Here is a 25,549-nt window from a genome sequence, read left to right as displayed (position 1 = left end):
CTTCCACTATTCAGTAAAATAATTTCTTAATGCTAGAATTAATACAACAATGATTCCTCCCACAAGAAAATATCAAATCAATATTCTCAGATTATTATTTTCGGAGTTGATTTAGCGGAATTCCAAATGAAAGGACTACCTTCTACTTGGCTGTGATTAGCCTCCTTGATGAAAAGCAATGAATTAGCATTTCCTCTATTTCAGTTTCATTAATTATCTTCTAATACCCACATGGAAGTTAAAAAGGGTATAAAAACATGAAAAAAAGGGCCACGCGCTCATGATCCAAGAATGAGCATTGTTTCTGTTGATTTTTGGTACATTCCTGAACCAACAGCTTACCAAATGTTTTGAAGAACAGCTTGTGGTATTTTAGTTCTGAGCCAATAAATCTTATTTTACTTCGGAGTCATGTGAGTGACTACGTGAAGAACCCGCCAGGGTTCATATCGTCTAACGCATGTCATATCGTCTAACGCATTGCGTACGACTGGCAGGCTGAACGTGTTTCTCCTGCCAACAGTCAGACCTGAAGGTAAGTTTTTTAAACTTTTTCCAGGTTTTATCTTCCTACAGGAACCTCTACTTAGAGGTCCTGTTAAAGCCCGGGGCGAAGTCCGGAGGACCCAGTCAAGGGAATACTGGTCCCGACCTTGGGCATACCCGACATATAGCCGCATTAAAGACCGCGGAATGCGGGAGTCGGTGAATTCGCCTCTTGGGCCGCTGGCGTTGGAGCCAGCAGCTTCACCCTGGTGCCAATGGCACTGGGGGGGGGGGGGGGGGGGGGGGGAACGTCGTGGATACCCCGCGACACAAACCGCTTTTAAGACCGCGGAAGACGGTGAATTCGCCTCTCGGTCCGCTGGTATTGGAGTCAGCAGCCTCATATTACCGGCACCTGGGAAACACAGTGGGGATACCCCTACACACAGCCGCTTGAAAGACTCCGAAATATGGGTAGCAGGCGGCGGAGAAGTCGTCTCTCGGGCCGTTGGCGTTGGCGTTGGAGCCAGCGGCTTCATACTGGCGCCAGTGGCACCTATATAGCGGGGATACCACCCGACAATGTATATCGTGGCTATCCCTTTCACAGGGACTGCAGGGATATCCCTGCTGCAGGAACCGCGGGGATACCCAGCACGGCGGGGGGGGGGGGGAAGGCCCGACTACTAGGGAATCCCGGCTGCATACAATGACCTCGAGAACAAGCTCGAAGGGGGGTGGAGCGTTGCCCCCGCAGCAGAAGGTTTAAAATAGGACCTACAGGTAAATTCTTTACTCTCAGGTTGTTTAGTTCTATTTCTGTGAGGATGTGTTACAGGAAAGTAACCATGGACTAAGTCCAAACGGAGACTGACTGCGGAGGACCGCGGGAGTGCGGGCAGTCAGCGGTCGGCTACACCTGCACCGCTAATCGATCATCAGTCTCTGACCTGGCACCTGCACAGTCGGAATCGACACCTCAGACTGACGGGAAGGCCAAGCAAAGTCGGACAGGGCCGATAGCTCGGACAAGTCGGGCTGTGAAGACTCACCGCCGGCGGGAGCACTGTGACCGCATATCCCACATGGAGCGGTTGATGGAGCAGATGCTCCAATGTGACATGCTCCGGTATATGGAGTCTAGTCACCATGGGGTCCTAGGATGCCCAAGGCAGCACCTTATTGAGGGCTACATAATGCATCTCCCTCTGGGCTGACTCTGAAGACTGAAGATACCAAAAGTGGCTGAAGATACCAAAAATGTGCAGGGGGTGCAGGGACAACAAAACCAGCAGCAGGAGCTCGACGAGGGCCATCAGACTCAGGAAGGCCACATCATCACACAAGACCTCACATCCCCGGCGGCAGCACCCCTACCCACCCACCAGCAAACCACGATGCACTAAAGCTGGTGAAAGCTTGAAGGCCGTACAACCAGAACAAAGGTCTTTTTTTAGGCCATAGCCCAGAATGGCCTTCCTGGAAGATGCGCCAACCCCGTACTCGAGCTCCTCTACCTCTCGGGAGCAGCAGTGCAATCATGCACACATGGTTGAGGCAGCTCCTGGGTTGGGTTGCATAAGTCCTCCCATTCGGATAAAGGTATGGAGCCACATCGATGACGTCTCCCGTCACGGATACAAGTTGGTAATACTTAAACTGGTTTGAATATTTACACTGGTTTGGGATAACATAAGATTAGTTTATACTGCACAACAGGTATGGTGGAGTTTGCCTTTCAAGGCAGGCTCACAATATGGGATGTGGACTGATCAATGTCAACAGCCTCAACCCGCATGTGCAGTATAGACATTTCTGAATAACTTCCATGTGATCATTTCCTTTCACAGAAGACATTTGAAATTTAACTGGATGAGGCAATGATACACTCAGTTGCGTTGCAAAATGGGCTAACCAGTTTCCAGATTATTACCAAATCACTGCAATCAGTGCTTCAACAGCCTCAACCCGCATGTGCAGTATAGACATTTCTGAATAACTTCCATGTGATCATTTCCTTTCACGGAAGACATTTGAAATTTACTTTGAGGCAATGAAAGTTGCGTTGCAAAATGGCTGACCGGTTTCCAGATTATGACCAAACACTCTGCCATCGTGCTTGCAAAATGGGCAGTATAGACATTTCAATAACTTCCATGTGATCATTATTACAGAAGATCAATTTACTGGATGAGGCAATGATACACTCAGTTGCGTTGCAAAATGGGCTAACCAGTTTCCAGATTATTACCAAATCACTACAATCAGTGCTTCGACTGCACAGAGCTAACAAATGTGGCATGGCCAATCTGGATGATATTGAACATACTGTATTTTACTAAATTAGCCTTATCAGCCACATAGCTATATTTGAGAAATTGAGGTTCTCACCCATCCAGTTAAATTCAAATTAAGTTGATACCAACTGAAACTATTGATTATTGGGATACAATCAAACCATTTATTTGTCTGGGATCAGCTCTGAGACAAAAGATTAGACCTCTGCTATTCTCAGCTGAAACTAACAAAGTCACAATGATGGACGAACAGTATTCAGCGTTGCTCCACTAAAAACCTCTCATCTGTAAATCTTCAGTCATTTCCAAACTGATGCTATTGCCCAAAGATGGGAAATCTACTAATACCATCTCTAGTTACGGAGGCAGATGGGATTAGCATGAGTTATCAAGTGTTCAGTTATGGTATCAACTGCCAATGGACACCAGGTGCATTCTGTGCATTAAAGGGCATGTGGATATGCATAACCTGCATGCACAAGTCCAAGGTGATACACTTTGGTGGTGGTATATGTTAATCACAAAGGTACAATCAAATCAAACTATCCGGTGATTGTTTTACCTAACCGCATTTAGCACTGGTGTATTATCATGCAAAATTAATGACAACACCGAATTAATGTGTGATCACAAAGCATTTAATAACATTGTGGATCGATGGAACACTAACAATTGAGATGCTTACATCCAGGCTCAATCAACTTGCAAAATATACAAGGCATATTAGTGGCGAAGGGCGCATTCTCGCTACACAAGGGAGGAATGTTCTTTATGTCTTCCTCCATTTGGCCTCAATAGACAGGTCTTGCAAAATTCAGCAAGATTCCCGCTTCCAGGTTTCATAGTCCCTGCCTGGGTTATATACCCATGATTCCCGCTGATGTGGGGAATGAGCATAAAACCTCACATGGTTATTTCCGGATAAAAAAAGATGCTGGTTCAGTTGTGATGTTGAAACCATCCTCTGCATGATATAATGAATTCATAGACTTACAGACACTGAGAGACCATTTCTTGCGGCTCGGGTTGTCTAACCATAAGCATTAGGAGTGCTCACTGCAGATTGCAGGAATAGCACCAAATAGCAGCAAACCGAATAGGAGATGGGAAGTACTGTTTATTCTTCACGTTTAACTCGGCACGGATGACTGGCACATTGAAATTCAGTTTTATGGGATTATAACATCAAGTTAAAATTCCATTTACTGTGCCTGAAGTACCTCCTCATCATTTGGCTGCGAAGAATATAAACCACTCTTTCCGCTCTGACGTCTAGATTATGAAGGGTATCGTCAACTAAAAACCTCCTGCATCTCCCCTTTTCCTAGTCGGCCACCATTGAGATAATAGTCTGCTTTCCTGTTTTTGCCACCATTGAGAAAATGGATAACCTCACATTTATCCACATTATACTGCATCTGCCAAACATTTTCCCACTCACCCAGCCTATCCAAGTCACCTTGCAGTCTCCTAGCATCCTCCTCACAGCTAACACTGCCCCCCAGCTTAGTGTCATCCGTAAACCTGGAGATATTGCCTTCAATTCCCTCATCCAGATCATTAATATATATTGTAAATAGCTGGGGTCCCAGCACTGAACCTTGCGGTACCCCACTAGTCACTGCCTGCCATTGTGAAAAGGACCCGTTTACTCCTATTTTTTGCTTCCTGTTTGCCAGCCAGTTCTCTATCCACATCAATACTGAACCCCCAATGCCGTGTGCTTTAAGTTTGTATACTAATCTCTTATGTGGGACCTTGTCGAAAGCCTTCTGGAAGTCCAGATACACCACATCCACTGGTTCTCCCCTATCCACGCTACTAGTTACATTCTCGTAAAATTCTATAAGATTCGTCAGACATGATTCACCTTTCGTAAATCCATGCTGACTTTGTCCAATGATTTCACCACTTTCCAAATGTGCTGCTATCCCATCTTTAATAACTGACTCTAGCAGTTTCCCCACTACCGATGTTAGACTAACTGGTCTGTAATTCCCCGTTTTCTCTCTCCCTCCCTTCTTAAAAAGTGGGGTTACATTTGCTACCCGCCAATCCTCAGGAACTACTCCAGAATCTAAAGAGTTTTGAAAGATTATTACTAATGCATCCACTATTTCTGGAGCTACTTCCTTAAGTACTCTGGGATGCAGCCCATCTGGCCCTGGGGATTTATCGGCCTTTAATCCATTCAATTTACCCAACACCACTTCCTGGCTAACCTGGATTTCACTCAATTCCTCCAACTCCTTTGACCCACAGTCCCCTGCTATTTCCGGCAGATTATTTATGTCTTCCTCAGTGAAGACGGAACCAAAGTAGTTATTCAATTGGTCCGCCATATCCTTGTTCCCCATGATCAACTCACCTGTTTCTGACTGCAAGGGACCTACATTTGATTTAACTAATCTCTTTCTTTTCACATAATGGCATCAACATGTCTATATCTATGTCATGTCTGAATGCTATATTAATGTTCACTCATCATTGGCCCACTGATGCTGTGTAGGACGCCTGGACTCGTTTCCACGGCATGAAATCACAGAGCTTTAAAATCTTCACGTAGTCACTCACATGACTGCGAAGTAAAATAGTAAGATTAAACGAGAACTTACCAGTTTGAAGTTTGATCTTTATTTTATGAGGAGTAACATTGAGGGATTACGTGCCCTCCACGCCCACCCTCGATCATAAAGTTCAACTGGTATCCTATTTCTCTAATCTTACTATGCTCAGTTCATTTACTGTTATCTGTGATTTCACACCGCTGCTTTGAAGATTGACACGCATGCGTCCTGGCGGGTTCTTCACGTAATCCCTCAACATTACTCCTCATAAATTAAAGATCAAACTTCAAACTGGTAAGTTCTCGTTTAATCTCACTATTTTGTTTCATTCTCCTAACCATGTGGCTTGTGCTCTTATTACACCTATCAGATAACCTATCTTCTTGCATATTTTTTTGCATGTCATACCCATCTTACCTGCAATGCAGTGTTCTCCTTGGAAAGAATTCCCAATATTGAGTTTTTGAGATGGAGGTTGGAGGAGTAAAATATGTTAGGTTGGAAAATATTGTCCATGCAGAAATCAGTTCACTAACTGGTTTGGGGAAAAGCATTGTTACAGCTACGAGGGCAGTGAGGGCTGAAAAGGTTTTCTGCTCACCAGTGGGTAACAGAAGCACTAATAATTTATAGCACTGATAGCAATGAGGTGGAAAGGGTTCATGTTGATGTCAGATGAATTGACCAGATTGGGAAATGAGATCAAAGGTAGATGGGATATCATATCTTATCAAGCCCATACCATCTTCTCAAATGTTAAAAGAAAAAGATATTGGCAGCTCTACCTTAGGACCAAAATATATGTACACATTCCACAACAATTTAGTCAACTGTCTTTTATAGAATATCGAGACGTAACAAGTGTACAGTGCACAAATAAATGTTTTACTCACCTTTTGATTACTGTCCCGAAGACCTCCCGAGTTGTTCAGAAACATCACTTTCAGAGGCTGCATGATCTTTGCAATGTGTGCCGTGACACCCAAGGAATTTAAAGGCACCAGTTGTCCATCGGAGGTCTCTCCCACAGAGCAGATGATAGGAATGTGACCCGACTCCAAGCTCCAACTTAGTAGCTGCTCTTCAACTGAAACAACGCTCCCAAATCTGTGCAAACAAAATCAGTTCATCCAAGGGGGGGGGGTCCAATGCACATAATATGGCCATTAAACCACCAATTAAATTTCTTATTTAATAAAAACACCAACAAGAGCATATTTATACTGACAGCGAAAACAATATTAAGGTGTTTGCAGACTAAAACTCATTCCTAATTAAATAGATGGATCTGCCAAGTCCAAAGGCCGAGTTGATTTCACCACTCTGCACACATGACATGGTACTTCATTGCTTGTATTGTTTGTTTTAAAATCAACTTCTAATATATTTTAATTCCTTTCTTAATTAAATCAATTTTGTTTTAAAGAGCAAGTACATTTCTGAAACTTCCATGCACATTATTTGAAAAATGATAGCTAAAACCTTTAAAGGAGGAACTCATTCTCCAAGTGGGGGGTGTTCAGAATAGATTTGATAATTGGAGCCAGGCTGCTCAGAGTGAAGTCCTTCACATCCAATCACTTCCCTAAAAAGCAACTGACCTGAGATGATTGGATATTTTGAAATAAGATTTGATTTTTTTTGTTACACTAGGGTATTAAGAGTTAGGGATCAACAACTGGTAAGCAGAGTAAACATATAATGAAGTAATCCTTGTGACACAACTGGTAGACCTGCTGCCTCACAGCATCAGAGACCCAGGTTGTATCCCAATCTTGGGTACTATCTATGTGGAGTTTGCACTTTTTCTGTGACTGCATGGGTTTCCTCCGGGTGCTCTGGGTTCTTCCCACATCCCAAAGACGTGTGGGTTTGCAGGTTAATTGTACAATTTCCCCAGCATTTCCCCTAATGTGTAGGGAGTGGATGAGAAAACGGAACAACATAGAACGGGTGTGAACGGGCAATTGGTCGGCCTGGACTTGGTGAGCCAAAGGGCCTGTTTCTATGCTGTATCTTGAAACTAAACCGAATATAATAAGTCTATGAACAGTACAACAGGCCTAGTCTAAGAACATAACTGAAATAGTCCAAGAGATCCCAATAACTATTACATTTTTAGCCAAGATTGGAGGATCGGGTCAGCACCTTAGCTTACGGTAGGACCGTACAGGTATGATATCAGAGGATAAGCTGTTCCCGAGTCTGGTGGTACATGCAAGGTTTTTTAATCTATTTTTCTTTATTTCCCTGTGCATTTCCGTTCTTAAACAATTTACAGTTTAATGATTTGAAATGTGATTGTCTAGTTTATTTTTTAAATTATTTAAATCGGTTTCACCTGATTTTTAAACAACTGGGCAGTAAAAGGCCATCAGGGTGGTCTGGGCCTGAGGTTACATGATGCATCAGCTCGAGGCCTGGCTGCACCTTTGTCCTAATTCGCCTGCCAGGTGGGCAGAGCAAAGTGGCTCTCCAGGTCACTGGGACTCTTGTGCCTGCAGAGACTATTGCAGGTGTGCAGCGAGAATGGTTGTGGGCTTGATTGTGTTATTGGACATTGGACTTTTTCTCTAGAACTAGAGGTTACCCCTCTAAACTAAATATAATAAGTCAGTGAATATTGAAACATACATGGGCTTGAGAACATAACTGAAATAGATAGAGTGGATGTGGAGAGGATGTTTCCACTAATGGGAGAGTCTAGGACCAGAGGTCATAGCCACAGAATTAAAGGGCGTTCCTTTAGGTAGGAGATGAGGAGGAATTTCTTTAGTCAGTGTGTGGTGAATCTGTGGAATTCATTGCCACAGAAGGTTGTGGAGGCCGTAAATTGATATTTTTAAGGCAGAGACAGATAGATTCTTGATTGGTACAGGTGTCAGGGGTTATGGGAAGAAGGTAGCAGAAAGGGGTTAGGGGGGAGATATAGATCAGTCATGATTGAATGGTGGTAGAAGTGATGGGCCGAATGGCCTAATTCTGCTCCCATCACTTATGAAATAGGCTGGGAGATTCCAATAACAATATTTTTCTAGGCTAGACATTTCAAAGATTAAGCATTAGCTGAAAACCTCATGGACATCCCCCTCTGCATTTTTGTGAGTTCTTGCTGGAGCTTACTCCAGGCAGAAAATTAATTAAATAAACAAATTTCCATGCAACTGCTCTCTTGAAAAAGTGACCTAATTCTATTCTGATTCACACTGATGGCTGGTGAGTCGTTCCATGTAGAATTAGCTATGGTGTGCTTGTCAACACAGAGCTGACTTCCAGACATAACCACTGGAGTGTGAAATTACAGAAGGTGCCAAAGGTCAACTGACCCTGAATGCACCACGTATGTATTTAGGTTTATTATTGTCATGTGCATTGAGGTACATTGAAACACTTTTGTTGGCATTCTATTCCATAAAATCAGGTATTACTTTGTTTTAATGCACTAACCAAAACTCAAGTGCAGAAAGTAGAGCAAAGAGAAAGATCCCCTCGTTCAGAATATGGCTCTTAGCATTGAAATGTAACAGCTCCAGAGAAATAATCCAGTGTCTGTAATATGAGCGGTTGCAGAATCAGGACAGTACCAGATGTCTGTTAACAGAGGGGAAGAAGCTATGCCTGAGTCTGGTGATACGTGATAAGTTATCTATTTTTATTTCCCAGGGCATTTGTGTTCTTAAATCATTTACAGTAGTTTAATGTTTTTAAATATGATTGTCTAATTTACTTCTTTAATTATTTAAATCAACGTCACCAGCTTTTATAACAACTGGGCAGTCAAGGGCCATCAGGGTGGTCTGGGTCTGAGGTCACATAGAAACATAGAAAATAGGTGCAGGAGTAGGCCATTCGGTCCTTCGAGCCTGCACCGCCATTCAATATGATCATGGCTGATCATCCAACTCAGTATCCCGTACCTGCCTTCTCTCCATACCCCCTGATCCCCTTAGCCACATCTAACTCCCTCTTAAATATAGCCAATGAACTGGCCTCAACTACCCTCTGTGGCAGAGAGTTCCAGAGATTCACATGATGCATTCGCTCGAGGCCTGGGTGCACCTTTGGTCCAATTCACTTGGCAGGTGGGAAGAGCAGAGTGGTCTTCCAGGTCACTGGGATTCTGTGCCTGCAGCAGATGTGGGCCTGGTCATGTTATTGGACATTGGACTTTTTCTCTGCAGCTATCACTGCTCTGTAACTGTTGCGGCACAATGCTGTGAACCAGCATTGCTTGGTTCCCTGGATGTTCAGTAAAGAGCATTTTCTCGCCTCTAGGTCCCCCTCCCCCCCTTCCTCCCTCCCCTTGCCCACCTCTATCTTTCAGTTTGAAGAATGGTTCTGACACGAAACATCACTTGTTCATTTTCTCCGGAGATGCTGCCTGACCCAATACAATACAATACAATACCATTTATTGTCATTTGAGCCTCAGTGAGGCTCAAACGAAATTCTGTTTCCACAGCCATACAAACAAAGCCAATTTCCTAGACATACACACAATTTAATTCACACAAACATCCATCACAGTGAACCCACTGTGATGGAGGCAAAGTCTTTTCTCTCCCCTGTTCTCCATGTCTCTCCCACTGCGTTACTCCAGCATTTTGTGTCTATCTTCAGCTGAGAACTCGTAGTTCTCTGATATCTTTTTCTTCATGCAACCTGTTGTTTGCGAGTTTGGCTTGTTCGTACTCATGTATAGGATTATCTGATTTGATTGGATAACACACAAACAAAAGCTTTTCACTGTTCCTTGGTCCACATGACAATGATGAAGTTGACCATGATGAAGCAACTATGATCCTCTGTGGATTATGCGTGTGGTTGGACTTTAGTTTTACACTACTATGTTCCCCATGTATTACGGCTATTAATTTATTGTATTACTACGTAATTATCTGTGTGTTATTGCGTTGTCGGGCCTGTTAAGCTGCAGCGAGTAAGAATTTACTTGTACTGTTACCACTACATAAGACAATTAAACACTCTAGATGAATCCTGTTTAAAATAGGAACTGCAGGTTTGACACAGTGCAACTGTGCACAGTGCATTAGCTCTGAGATCACCACTGCCTGCTGCTAACAAATCAAATCATCTACAATAAATGGGAGTGTCTATGGAAATATCTCTTGTTGGATCAATTGAAATGCCAGTAATTATTTCCCTACTGTGGTTGGTATTGGAACTGGGGATGCAGAGGATGGGACCACTCTCTGATGCCTCTCTTTATCCAATGTGACTGAATTAGACCAGTGGCAAGTACATATATCTTGCATTATATCACTTTTTTAGTTTCTGTTAAATGAACTTCACAGTCAGTCATAATTATGTCCAAATCAATAACACTTTTAAACTTGTGTTGATTTGCCCACACAAACCATGGTTATTTTAGAAGTCGTAAGTAATGCAGCTGTACCTATTGGGAAATGTAGGCCTCTTTGCATGGAGCATGGCCCCGCCATTAAAAAACGGCATGGTGACAGCTGAGTTCCTGTGCAGTGCGTCAGTCAGGATCTTGCAATTCCTCAGTAGTAAGGATTTAGTTTCCGCAAATGAATGTGACGTTTCTTCACTGTACTGATTTGATAATCCGATTACAACAACAGGCTTCATGTCCATACGTTGCAGGAATGCCAAGCCAAACGCCAGACTGGACACCATCTCTTTCGAGCAAAAGATCTCTTCATCCACCTGATGAACATAAAGATAGGGTTAGTTGACATGACGGATCAGTTCTTGGGCAGCGACTGGTGCTGTTCTATTTTCAGACCATTAGCACACGGCATATTTAGAATCCTCTTTTCACTGGCTTAATTTTTTTTTTAAAAAAAGAAAACGCCAGACTGGACACCATCTCTTTCGAGCAAAAGATCTCTTCATCCACCTGATGAACATAAAGATAGGGTTAGTTGACATGACGGATCAGTTCTTGGGCAGCGACTGGTGCTGTTCTATTTTCAGACCATTAGCACACGGCATATTTAGAATCCTCTTTTCGCTGGCTTTAAGTTTTTTTTTAAAACCACAAGTAACATGAATCCTGGGTTGGGACCTGGGAGTTGTTATGTAATCTCCTCAAAAATCAGTATAGCAGACTATTCACTTGGTAGAAAGAAGAGAAAGTGGATTTTCTATAGATGATAAACCATTAGATATTTGCATTGAAAGGGAATGAAATGCCCTTGTTTGCAAAATACAAAGTTAGCATACCACTGCAGCTGTAGCAAAGAATAATCAAATTTCCTGACATTATCTTTAATTTGCCAGCCAGCTGTTTTATTAAACCAGTATCTTCCTTTGCAAACTCTGTCTACCTCAAACCTTGCTTTCTCACTCACTTTGTACTATTAGCAAGCCTGATTACATTATGTTCTGTCTCTTCTGTTAACTTGATAATATAGATGGTCTCCAATGATTTTCATCCAAACCCTCCAATAGATACCAAAAAAAGACCCATTGTTTTCAGCAATTTAACTAATCCATGCTAATATCCACACTTGAATGCACCTTTATCTGTGGAACAATCATTAACGTGTCACATCTTATCAAATTCCTTTAGAAAACCCAGATATCCAATAGCTCCCTCTTATCTACTCTCCAGAATCCCTCAATAGGTTTTCCAGGATTGGACAAGCCTTATTTGTCTTCCTTAAAACCATGTTAATGTTGTTTTTTCTAACTTTACTAGTACACTGTTATCATGGCCTTAATAATGGGTTCCAGTCTTTACCCTTCAACTGGTCAGTACCCCCCCAACCCCCCTCCACCCCAAGCCACCACGATAATCTTGAAAGAGCAGCAGCTACGTTTCCACAAACAGAGATAATGACCATACAATCATTTTTTTGAACAGTCATGTAAGAGATAAATGTCACTAGAGACATGAGGAATACCCCCTTGCTCTTTTGAACTTTTGTGTTGTTTATTATGGGTTTTACAGAGTACTATGTTTATATCTGTTGTGCTGCTGCAAGTAGAAATTTCATTGTTCCGTTTCGGGACATACAGTGCCCTCCATAATGATTGGGACGATGACCCATCATGTATTTATTAGCCTCTGCACTCCACAATTTGAGATTTGTAATAAAAAAAGAATCACATGTGGTTAAAGTGCACATTGTCAGATTTTATTAAAGGCCATTTTTAAACATTTTTGTTTCACCATGTAGAAATTACAGCAGTGTTTATACATATTCTCCCCCATTTCAGGGCACCTTGATGTTTGGGACACAGCAATATCATGTAAATGAAAGTAGTTATGTTTAGTATATTGTTGAATAACCTTTGCATACAATAACTGCTTGAAGTCTGTGATTCATGGACATGACCAGTTGCTGGGTGTCTTCTCTGGTGATACAAGTTCAACCATATTACAACCATTTTTTGCTTATGCTTGTTTTGGCGGTTAGTACCCTTCAGTGTTCTCTTCAGCATATAAAAGCATACAATTGGGTTCAGATCGGGTGATTGGCCAACTCAAGAATTGACCATTTTTCAGCTTTGAAAAATTCCTTTGTTGCTTTAGCAGTATGTTTGGGATCATTGTCTTGCTGTAGAATGAACTGCCGGCCATTGAGTTTTGAGGCATTTATTTGAACTTGAGCAGATAGGATGTGTCAATACAATTCAGAATTCATTATATCAGCAGTTGTATCATCAATGAAGATAAGTGAGCCAGTACCTTCAGCAGTCATACATGCCCAGGCCATAACATCCCCAACACCATGTTTCACAAATGAGGTGGTATGCTTTGGATCTTGAGCAGTTCCTTCTCTCCTCCATACTTTGTTCTTGCCATCACTCCGATATAAGTTAATCTTCGTCGCATCTTTCCGCTAGACCTTTTTCCAGAACTGTGGTTGCTCTTTTAAGTACTTCTTGGCAAACTGTCACCTGCCATCCTATTTTTGCATCTGACCAGTGGTTTGCATCTTGCAGTGTAACCTCTGTATTTCTGTTCATGGAGTCTTCTGTGGACAGTGGGCATTGACAAATCCACACCTGACTCCCGAAGAGTGTTTCTGATCTGTCAGATAGGTGTTTGGGGATTTTTCTTTATTATAGAGAGAATTTTTCTGTCATCAGCTGTAGAGGTCTTCTTTGGCCTGCCAGTCCATTTGCGGTTAGTAAGCTCACCAGTGCTCTCTTTCTTCTTAATGATGTTCCTAACAATTGATTTTGTTAAGCCTAAGGTTTGGCTGGTGTCTCTAACAGTTTTATTCTTGTTTCTCAGTCTCATAATGGCGTCTCTGACTTTCATTGACACAACTTTGGTCCTCATTTTGATAAACAGCAATAAAAGTTTCCAAAGGTGATGGAAAGACTGGAGGAAAGACTAGGTGCTGAGAGCTCTCTTATACCTACATTAAGGAGGCATTTAAACACACCCGAGCAATTACAAACACCTGTGAAGCCATGTGTCCCAAACATTATGGTGCCCTGAAATGGGGGGAGTATGTATAACACAGCTATAATTTCTACATGGTGAAACCAAAATGTATAAAATGTATAAAAATGGCCTTTAATAAAATTTGACAATGTGCACATTAACCACGTGATTTTTTTCTATTACAAATCTCAAATTGTGGAGTACAGGGGCAAATAAATAAATGATGGGTCTTTGTCCCAAACATTATGGAGGGCAATGTATAACAATAAAACACTCTTTGACTACAAATAGTTGTGAGAGATTCTATGTTCAACTGAGAGGGAAGGCAGGACCTTGTTTTAATGACAACCAAAGAATGGTGTTTCTGACTGTGTAGCACCATCTCCGTACTGCATTGGACTCTTGCTCAGTAGCTGGAGTGGGACTTGAATCCACACAATCTCTGACCCCAAGATGTGAGTGTAATAGCACGATTGACACTCCAGTGCTTTACTTGATTAATTTTAAAATATAGCACGGAAACAGACCCTTTGGGCACTGAACCCACGCTGACCATCGATCACAGATTCACATTGGCTCTATGTTATCCCGCTTTCTCATCCACTCCTTACACACTGAGGGCAATTTAAAAAAGTCAATGAACCTACAAATCAGCAAGTCTTTGGGTTGTGGAGCAAATCAGAGCACCCAGATAAAAGCCACGTGGTCATTGGGAGAACATGCAAACTCCACACAGACAGCACCAAGGTCAGGCCCGAACCTGGATCTCTCATTGAGAGGCAGCTGCTCTACCAGATGTGCCACTGTGCCGCCCTCACCGAGAAACTATGTGGTGTCATCCTTTATATGGAGGGACTTTTACTGCTCTCATGCCTCTTTTGATCAGAGAAACATAGTTGGCGGTTGAATCACAATCTATGCCAAGTCCATGACGCTTAATGCAGTTAAAATAAAACTGGAGGTTAATCTTCAAGCCAGTTATACAACACATTATGAGAAAAATTCAGATTGGGAAATGGCCAAAATAGTAACTCATCAAATGTAGCTTCTGTTCTTATTTCTACTACTCCTTTTGTCAGCATTTATGCTAAAGCATAGATTAATCAGTGCAACAATTGAAACTAATTTCTGGAATTGAAATTGCCAGCACAGCAATTCTTTTCATTAGATATATCAGTGTTTTAGGAATTTTTAAATGAAGATTAAAGTAAAGATAGGCAACTTTTTTTTCCTTCATGTCCTTGTAAAACATAAAGCATTCTGAAAAATCTATTACTTTTAATTGTGGACATACTTTGCTACTTTGCCCCCAAGTTCGTTGTTCTCGAGTATCTATCCAAATAACGACCTTTCGTGGACCCACAAATGTACTTCTGAAATGTACGTTTGGCTCACTGTTTTCTATTTATGTGAAGACCACGTGAAGGATATGTGGCAGACACTCTTTCCAGGAATAAATTTCACGGCTGTGGTCTGGCTATTGCCACCGTTGTTACTGCCCAGATCTGTAGATTAAGTTTATGTCTATGTTGTAATAACAGAGGATATTCAGCCCATCGGGTCCATACAAGCTCTCAACAGAGGATTCAGATTCAGATTATTTTAATTGTCATTGTCAGTCTCAGTACAGAGACAACGAAATGCATTTAGCATCTCCCTTGAAAGCGACATAGCAAACCAGTTCCGGGGGGGGGGGGGGGGGGTGGTGGTGATTGGCAGTCATCGAGGTACGTTGTTTAGTAGAGTGACAGCCGCCGGAAAGAAGCTGTGCACCAGTTCCATTCCCCTTCGACCTTCGCTCCTCGCAAGCCCATTGGCTCTCTTTACAAACTCTTCCCAAATGTTTATGTTTTACTCTGCAATCTGCATCAGAAAGTAAGCAATTATGACTAACTGGGATAACATTGCTAGTTACCAATGTGTTTATTTCCTTTGCTGAATCTCTGCACAGTGTTCAATTGTGATCAGTTTTTAGTTCAATTCTCTATACCCCCCCAGTTGTGATCAAACATTAAAACACCTTTGAACACGGATTATACAAACTAAGACTTTGCACCTCGACCTTGCTGAGCTGCTATGGAAAATCTATTCACTAAATACCATGCTAATTTTACTTTTCTATCTGAATAAAGGTGTCACATTGGATTTAACATTTCCTTGTAGGTGAAAAGAGTTTGGTGTTTTCTGGCAAGTTCCATTATCAAGTTTGCTGGCAGTTTAGTACAATTTGTGCCACTGTCTCACAGCTCCCGGCTACTGGCTCCCAGGCTCAATCCTGCCTTTGGCTGCTGCTTATGAGGCGTTTCCACATTCTCTCAGGGACCATATGGGCTTCCTTTGGGAGCTCTGTTTTCCTCCCACATCCCAAAGACATACTGGTAGATTAATTGGCCTCTGTAAATCACCCTTAGTTTAGGTAAATAGTAAAATAAACGGGGAGTTGACGAAAAGGTGAGAGAGGATAAGGTGCAGACATATGAGGAACTTGCTCAGCTGGGAGCTAGCACCGACTGACGGGGCAGAAGTCCTGCTCTATTGTAGTAAGTTTAGTTTAGAGATACAGCATGGAAACAACCCCCTTCACCCCATTGTATCCACACCGACCCGTTCACACTAGTTCTACATTATCCCACCTTCTCATCCGCTTTCTTCACTCCAAGGGCAATTTTACAGAGGCCATTTAACCTCCAAATCCGCACGTCTTTGGAATGTGCGAAGAAAACCAGAGCACCCTGAGGAAACCCATGCCGTCACAGGAAGAACGTACAAATTCCACACAGACAGCACCCGAGGTCATGACTGAATGGGTGTCTCTGATGCTGTGAGGCAGCAGCTCTACTAGCTGTGCCACCCTACAGCAAATCCATGAGCCATTACAAAACAAAACAAACTGCTTTCAAATCGCCATGTCCTTCTGCGGGGTTAGACTCAGCATGCGTTCTAAGGACTTCTTGGTGAACAATCAGCATGCAGTATTCTGTGCAACTATAGGTTATTGGCCAGATTTGCTTAGAATCTGCTTTGTGAATCCCTGCCTGAAATTTCAACGCTTGATGTGAATCCATTCCTTCCTTGCCACCTCGCTGGTGCAGTGCCTTTGTATGGTTCTATCATGCGGATGTCATCACCCAAACTTTATTCCTTGGTGCACAACAGGCAAGGAATGATCTTATAGAGGTGTATAAAATCATGAGGGGAGTCGATATGGTGAATGCACAGCCTTTAACCTGGGGAAGGGAATCAAGAATCAGAGGATGGAAGTTTAAGGTGAGAGGGAAAAGATTTAATAAGAACCTGAAAGGCAAATTTGGGTATATGGACCGCTGTCATGCCAGAGGAGATAGTTACAGCAGGTACAATAACAACATTTATCCGTCAATCTGCTACCTCCTTTTATTTTTCCTACCTCCGGTTCCCTCTTGTCTACTTTCATTTTGAAGAAGGGCTCCCACCCTAAACGTCACCCACTTTTTTCTCCGGAGATGCTGCCTGATCTGCTGAGATACTTCAGCGCTTTGTGTCTATCTTCAACATTTATAAGACACGTGGAGCATGGATAGAAAATATTTTGATGGATATTGACCAAATGTCGGCAAGTGAGACTAGCCTAGATGGTGCAACTTGGTCAGAGTGAACCAAGTTGGGTTGAGAGTCCCTGTTTCTGTGCTGTATGACTCAAACGATGAGCCTGCAAAGCAAAATGACCAGATGTTGCTGCGAACAGTTAACATTTATCAGTCTATGTTTGGCAATCTTGTCCAGATACAATAGTCCCCAATTTATTGGCTGTGTTCTGTTAACTGTTTCCCAACAGCTCAACTCTCTGACATTTTCTGCTGGGAAATGTGCTCTCTAATCCCTTAGAGAGCTTGGACCCTGTATAGAATCTGAGAGTCCATTCATCTGAATGATGATTATACTTATGGGAGCTTTGATATTATTTAGTGTTCTGAATATTGAGACATTGAGAGACACGGAACAATTCTTTGGCAGTGACAAAGCTGGGGCAGGACTTTGCCAGCTGTCTAAGAAATCCCCTGGGAAGGGCCTGTACTAGCCTGCCCATATCCCTTCATTGCGTTAAACAGGGTCCAATTTCTTCTCTGGGTTTTGTTCCCTGACACTAGAAATGTCTGTATTAGCGCAAGGAATGGAAAACAATGATGAGAGTATAGCTGGTAAAAAATATGCCAACATCTTTTGCTTTGATGAAGGGGAAAGATAAAATTATTTTGGTTTGGGGATAATGTTAATAAAGTCATATTTATATCTAACCGTTAGAGATATGTATATATTTTCTTGTAATATTCTAAAGAATATGTATTATCTTAGGCACATCAAACATACTGCAAACTGTGTCATTGTATACCAGTTGCTTTTAAGGCTTTCGTTCTTAAATTACTGTCTGATATGTTAAGTAAATTGTATAATACATTCAATGACAGGTCGTATTTGGCTCAACAGGAGTGAATCTGAGTTTGTGCTCCCTTTGCAGAACCAGAACTGAAATGCATGACAGTGCAGAAACTCCAAAATATTTCATCAAAACACCTTCTGGAGTTGGCTGCAAGAGTGAAAATGATCTGTCACTTGAGATGATAATAGTCAGTCAGACTTCCATATATATATACACATATATATATATATATGCTGGAAAGGAGACCCATCAGGAAAGGCTGGCAGGAGGTGGGTCAAGTCAAGTTAAGTCAAGTTTATTTGTCACATACACATACGAGATGTGCAGTGAAATGAAAGTGGCAATGCTCGCGGACTTTTGTGCAAAAGACAAACAACAAAACAACCAAACAAATTATAAACACAATCATAACACACATATTCTTTTACATAATAAATAATGGAAGGAAAAACGTTCTGTAGAGTTAGTCCCTGGTGAGATAGGCGTTTACAGTCCGAATTGCCTCTGGGAAGAAACTCCTTCTCAACCTCTCCGTTCTCACCGCATGGCAACGGAGGCGTTTGCCTGATCGTACCAGCTGGAACAGTCCGTTGCAGGGGTGGAAGGGGTCTCCCATGATTTTGTTTGCTCTGGAGTTGCACCTCCTGTTGTATAGTTCCTGCAGGGGGGTGAGTGAAGTTCCCATAGTGCGTTCGGCCAAACGCACTACTCTCTGCAGAGCCTTCTTGTCCTTGGCAGAGCAATTCCCAAACCAGATGGTAATGTTCCCAGACAAGATGCTTTCCACCGCCTCTGCGTAGAAGCACTGGAGGATCCTCGGAGACACTCTGAATTTCCTCAATTGCCTGAGGTGGTAAAGGTGCTGCCTTGCCTTACTCACGAGTGCTGAGGCGTGTGATGCCCATGTCATATCCTCAGAGATGTGGACTCCCAGATATTTAAAACAGTTCACCCTATCCACAGGATCCCCATTCATCCTCAATGGAGTGTACGTCCTCGGATGATGTGCCCTCCTAAAGTCCATGATCAGCTCCTTTGTTTTTTTGATGTTCAAGAGGAGGCTGTTATCCTGGCACCAGAGTGCTAGATCAGCCACCTCCTCCCGGTAGGCCTTCTCATCGTTGTCTGAGATCAGGCCCACCACCACAGTGTCATCAGCAAACTTAATTATTGAATTGGAGCTGAACCTAGCCACACAGTCATGTGTGTACAGGGAGTACAATAGGGGGCTGAGGACGCAACCCTGGGGCGATCCTGTGGCTCAGGGTGAGGGACTCCGATGTATTCCCTCCAATCTTAGTGTTGAAGGCTGAACTGTAGTCTATGAACAGCATCCTCACGTAGCCCCCCTTCTGGCTGTCCAGATGGGAGAGAGCGGTGTGCAAGACCTGGGAGACCGCATCGTCCGTGGACCTGTTCGGACGGTATGCGAACTGCAACGGGTCCATGTTCCGAGGGAGGAAGGCGCAGATGTGATTCTTCACCAGCCTCTCAAAGCATTTCATGACTGCCGAGGTAAGGGCCACCGGACGGTTCTCACTCAGACAGGCTGGGGAGGCATTTTTTGGTTCTGGTAGCCACCTCCATGTGTTTTGAGTCCCCGCGGTGCAGGAAGAAATGTGATGTCCTTACTACTTCTGTGAGAGTGGTTTGCACAGCATTGTGTATATCTCCAGAGTGAAAATGCATCTTATGCCGAGTTCCTTAAGGAAGGAGCCAGATATCAAGAAATGCAGAACATTGTGACAAGCTACTTAAGTAGGTGGAGCAAGGATTAACTCAATCTTGCGTTATAATTGGTGCAGTTGGATGAAAAGGATTCTGAATTCCATGCGACTTACTGGAGATAACAATTGAAGGATGGAGAGTAGCGCTTGGGTTCCTCTCAATACTGTGACTTGCAACATCCTCAGTGTAATTATCACTGTATCACGCAGTTCTAGATAGATTATATAATTTCTTCATGATTGCAATGTATTGATGATGTGGTGATCAGCAAATTGGGAAAACTGACAACTGAGCCACTGGTGAGGAAGTTGAGATTCAATGTGACCTTGTTCACCATGGTCCATGATGCAAGAGACCCTGCTGGTCTTCCTGCAGAATGTCACATATCTCAGGGATGACTGCCTTGGGAAATCTGAGCCAGTAAGTATATCGCTCAAAGGAAAGTCCAAGTCAGAAGACTCCTTACCTCAGAATGAATGTCACATTTGTAGATAGTTAGTTAGTTGCTGGATGCTACAGAGCAACTTCCCTGTTGGTTGTAGGAGACTTTGTAATGAACAAATTGTAGTTAGTCCTAAAGTTGACCATTCTGAACTCCCATTGTTGGCAGTAAAAATTTAAAATGTGAGTAACTATCAAGATGTTCCTACATATTATAAAACTTTTTCCATAACAGTCACAGATAGATTGGTGCTTTCAGTTACAATTTACATCAGACAATTTACGGACAGAAATGGGGATCACACAAATGGAAGATTACAGGACAGGTATGCTAACATGGAACACACACGGGAGTGCCCACTCTAATTTACATTACTTCACCAGGAAATATTTGGTGGTGTGATCACAAAAAAAGACCCTAGACCCCACAGTGTCTGAGCTGAACGTGGTTAAGAAGTTAGACTAATCTCTACCTGCACGAGCTCCATATCCCTGTGCCAATCTAAAAACCTCTTAAATGTCACTCCCTTACCTGCCTCCACCATCAACCCTGTCAAATTATTCCAGGCACCCACTACTCTGTGAAAATAAACACTTGCCCTGTCCATCTCGTTTACACTTCCCATTCCACCTTAAAGCTATATCCTCCAATCTGTGACATTGATTGTGAAAAAACGTTTTGACCGTCTACCTTATCTATTCTTAGAATGTAATATACTGTTATCAGGTGTCCCCTTCAACTTCCAACGCTCTATAGAAAGCAATCTAAGTTTGTCCAACCTCTCCTTGTATCTAATACCCTCTAATCCAGGCAGCACTCTGGTAAACCTAGCCTGCACCCTCTCCACATCCTTCCTGTAATGGGATGACCAAAACTGCACAACACACTCCAAATGTGGTCTAATCAATGTCCTAGAAAGCTGAAACAGGATTCCCTGACTGTTAAATCCCCAGAACGATGAATGCAAGATTACCATACGCCTCTTTACCACAACACTGTGTTTCCAAGAATAACGAATAGACTGGGGCACCTTTACTCAATAAACTGATCGACCATAACAGGTTGATTTTGTCCCACTAATGCAAAATCTGTCACTGTCAAACTTAAATTATTCACAACAACAAACTAGAAATAGGTTTCTCGATGCGGGCGGTTCAGAAAGCTTCCCGTCGGACTCACTTTACTCTCAGCAATGGAACCGAATTTCATGGCACAGGCACCAACTTGTCTGTGCAGCAGCTGAACTGCAATTCTACAATAATCCACCAAATCTCACCCATGTTAATTTTTTACCGTCCCATCCACACCCTACCAACACCCACCCTCCCCCATCCGCGGGGCAACAGTGGGGAGTAACCCTGCTCGTTTAACACAAACGTTGTAAGATTTACAAGCGCTGTCGACTTCTGCAACCACCTAGTCTCCCCTTCCCCCAGCCCTGCTCAAAGCCGGCTCGGCTGCACGTCAATGCAGGGTTAAAAAGTAAATTGGGGACAGTGCGATCAAATAATACATGCCTAATATATATATATGCTCAGCGGGTCAGTGTATGTATATATATGTGTGTGTGTGTATATATATATATATATATATATATATATACACACACACACACATACTGACCCGCTCCAACACTTTGTGTTTTGACACAAATGCATGAGCATATGCACAAATGCATAATCAAAACACCAAGTGCTGGAGTAACTCAGCGGGTCAGGCAGCATCTGTGGTGGGGAATGGACAATGCTTCTGGTCAAAACCCTTCGCCAGACTGAAATGACCCCAAAACATCCCCCTGTCCATTCCCTCCGCAGAAGCTGCGCGACCTGCCGAGCGCTTGCAACAAGTGATGTTTTGATCAAGTTTCCAGCACTTGCAGTTCCTCGTGCCTCCGTGTATATAAACGGTGATTATTTTGGCCACACGGTCACCCTCCAAGCCATTTTTGGGGCTAGATCTTTGCAGACCAGCTGTCCATAGCTGCAATCCGTGAAGCCAATTTGACAGGTTTTGTTTCAACTGCACTACTTTGCAACTGAAGGCATAAGAGTGAAAGTAACTGGCATTGCATTGAATGTAAAGGGGATCCGTGAACTTACTTCCACCACGGCGAAGAGCCTGGTGCTGGCGTTCTGGAACTGGGTGAGCCAGTAGCGGGCTTCCCGGGGGTCGGCGCCAATCTCGTTCAGGAACATCCTGACGTCTTTGTAGACCAGGGAGCGGGCGATCTGGTGGTGAGCGACCAGCGGCGCCGAGCGGTCCACGTCTTGCAAGGGAGCGCCGGGCAGTTTGCAGCGCCGGCCCGCTTGCACCGCGCTGAGCCGGCGGAGTCCCGGGCTGCACGGCGCGGCTCGTTTGGACGAGAGGAAACGGCCGGCTGTGGCCACCGCACGGCTGCCGGCTGACGCCGAGGTCGCTGAAGCCATGATCTGCCTCTCTGCACCTCCGAGTCTGGGTCCCGGTCCTGTAAAAGCCAAAGATGTCTGCTATAGGATCTTTGGTAAAAGCTGCCGAGCCGTCAATCGGGAGTGTGTGTTTACCAGCAGCAACCTGGCGTCCGGGGGGGTTGGACATACGGCACCACCCACCCAAACCTCAGGCTTACTATTGGAGAGCCACCTCACTGCTGCACGCACATTGCAACGAAAGGCCCACCTTCCACTTGATTTGTTCAAACATTGCTCCTTTCCAAATGTAAATAAAGCGCTTGGGGGAAACGAAGTGGAACTTGTTTCCTTGATGCCAATACATTTTCTTTCATCAAAACACAACAAAATGTTCGAAGAACTTGCAAAGTACCATAAAGGTACGGCAGATGCGAGTTTACACCGAAGATAGTAGTCACAACAACAAGGTCCTAAGGAAGACATTACATTAGAGTTTCCTCTGCAACTTCTTGGTTCACTCATCTCTTCCAACCCAAACCACCCCCTCCACAGGTACTTTGCCCTGCAACCTGTCCTTATTCATCCTCCCTCAACTCCATCCCGAGACCCCAGCGGTCGGCTCAGTGGCAGAGTTGCTGTCTTACAACGCCAGAGACACGGGTTCGATTTTGACCTCGGGTGCTGTATGTGCGGAGTTTGTACATTCTCCATGTGACCCAGTGGGTTTTGTCCGGGTGCTCCGGTTTCTTCCCACATTCCAAAGACGCACAGGTTTACAGGTTAATTGGCTTCTGTAAATTGTCCCTACTGTGTCAGATTGATCAAGTGTACAGGGTGATCAATGATCGGTGTGGACTTGGTGGGCCAAAGTGCCTGTTTCCACACTGTATCTCTAAAGTCTAAAGCAATGTTTTCAGGTGAAACAGTGTCCGTGTGCACCTCCTCTAAACTCATCTACTGCATCTGGTGTTCCCGATGTGGGTTCCTGCACATTGGTGAGACCAATTGTAGACTTGGCAACCACTTTGCCGAACAATTGTGCTTGGCTCGCCAAGGCCTACTGGATCTCCCGGTTGCTAACATTTTAAACTTCCTTTTCCATTGCTACACTGACCTTTTTGGCTCGGGCCTCCTTTGGGTCAGTTCTTCAGACTGATTGCGGGCGGGAAAAACCCCAGGAAATCCTGTAGGCCTTCTCCCTTCCCTGCTATATCTCACCTTTGTCCCAACAATCTGCGTATCCGGGAATCTGTTGCCAGCTGCGATTTGTCCGGCCCCTGCTCACTTTCGATCTTTATTCAGCTCATCCCTGGTATCAGTCTGAAGAAGGGCCCTGACCCAAAATATCACCTTTTCATTTTCCCCAGAGATGTTGCCTGCCCACTCTAGCACCTTATATCTATCATTGGTAGAGCTGCTTCCTCAATGCCAGAGACCCTGGTTCATCCTGACCTCGGGTGCTGTTTGGGTGGAGTTTGCATGTTCTCGGATAACATAGAATGAATGATCAATGGTTGGCGTGGATTCGGTGGGATGAAAAGCATTTTACCCTGCTGCATCTCTCAAATCAATCGATCAAAAGCAGCATTTGTGGAGGGAATGGACTGACCATCATGCAACCCTGCTGCTCCTCCTATTAACTATCTATACTTCATACTTCCTTGATAAATGGACAATATAACAAGAAAATAATGTTTAATTGTCATATACACCACAAAGTCTTACTTGTTGCAGTTTTACACTCTGCACTCCAAAGAATTGCTTGCCCTATCTTTCCCTATAGATCAGGCCCTCGAGTCCTGGCAACATCCTTGTAAAACCTCTCTGCACTCTTTCCAGCTTAATCACATCCTTCCAATAGCAGGGTGACCAAACTGAACATAATACACCAAATGTGATCTCACCAACGTCTTGCACAATTGTAACAGGATGTCATAACATCTATACTCAATACCTGGCTGATGAAGGGCAATATACCAAAAGCCTTCTTTACAACCATACTTATCTATGACGCCACTTTCAAGGAACTGTGTCACTGTACTCCGAGATCCCTCTGCTTTACACCACTCACCAGAGATTCCTCATTTGGACTTAAATTTTAATGCTGGCATCAATGCACAAATTGCCCAGTCTAGCCAGCTCATGCGGGATCATATTGTCCGGTCAACCCATCAGTATGGATCAATAGGGAGATGGGTAGTTCAGTACCTTTGAAACATTGGGAACTACCTGAGGGCATATTGCACAATTTTGTTTTTTTATAGTTTAAGCGCAGCTCGTTATTATTACAAGTCTTTGCAATACTGCCAAATATCAGTCAAGCTAGTTGGCAATTCTAATTAATAAAAACATGCTGATAATAAAATAAAGAGCTAGGTATTCTCATGGTGCATATGTACAACTAGAGACAGAGACAACCTTTCGTTAACATCCATAGTATTTTGTTTTTAATCCAATGGATATTTGGAATAGGTAACACCAGGTCATAATGTCATATGGCCATAAGTGACAGGAGTAGAATTAGGCCATTCGGCCCATCAAGTCTACTCCGCCATTCAATCATGGCTGATCTCTCTCCACTTCTTAACACCATTCTCCTGCCTTCTCCCCATAACCTCTGACTGTACTCATAATAACCTCTGACTGTATTCTGACTCATAACCTGTACTAATCAAACTTGATCATTTAACAGTCATTCTTATTTAGTAAATGTTTTCTACACATTTACAGCTTTAATCAAAAGAAGAATAGTAATTGTGTATTTAGTTTCATTCCCAGACTTGATCACCGCTTTCACTCTTGTCTCCCGATAATAAGTTGGGGATTCGTACAGTAT

The 25,549-nt window shown here is 43.3% G+C and overlaps 1 protein-coding gene across 3 annotated transcripts in view; it reads right to left on the bottom strand.

Moving 5' to 3' along the window:
• Window positions 1-25,327, bottom strand: part of nags (N-acetylglutamate synthase) — a 47,399-nt gene extending 22,072 nt beyond the window's left edge. For all 3 annotated transcript variants that reach the window (XM_055657236.1, XM_055657237.1, XM_055657238.1), the window contains exons 1-3: window positions 22,426-25,327; window positions 10,767-11,041; window positions 6,244-6,457 (exon numbers count right to left, since the gene is read on the bottom strand). In XM_055657236.1, coding sequence (XP_055513211.1) covers window positions 6,244-6,457; window positions 10,767-11,041; window positions 22,426-22,752 — 816 coding nt within the window. In that variant the 5' untranslated portion in view covers window positions 22,753-25,327. The remainder of the gene's footprint in view (window positions 1-6,243; window positions 6,458-10,766; window positions 11,042-22,425) is intronic.
• Window positions 25,328-25,549: the final 222 nt, after the last annotated feature.

The sequence above is a fragment of the Leucoraja erinacea genome, chromosome 27 (genome assembly GCF_028641065.1).
Source record: "Leucoraja erinacea ecotype New England chromosome 27, Leri_hhj_1, whole genome shotgun sequence".
NCBI lineage: Eukaryota > Metazoa > Chordata > Chondrichthyes > Rajiformes > Rajidae > Leucoraja > Leucoraja erinaceus.
Note: the sequence above shows the minus strand (reverse complement) of the source record. Positions and strands in the feature narration are given on the sequence as shown.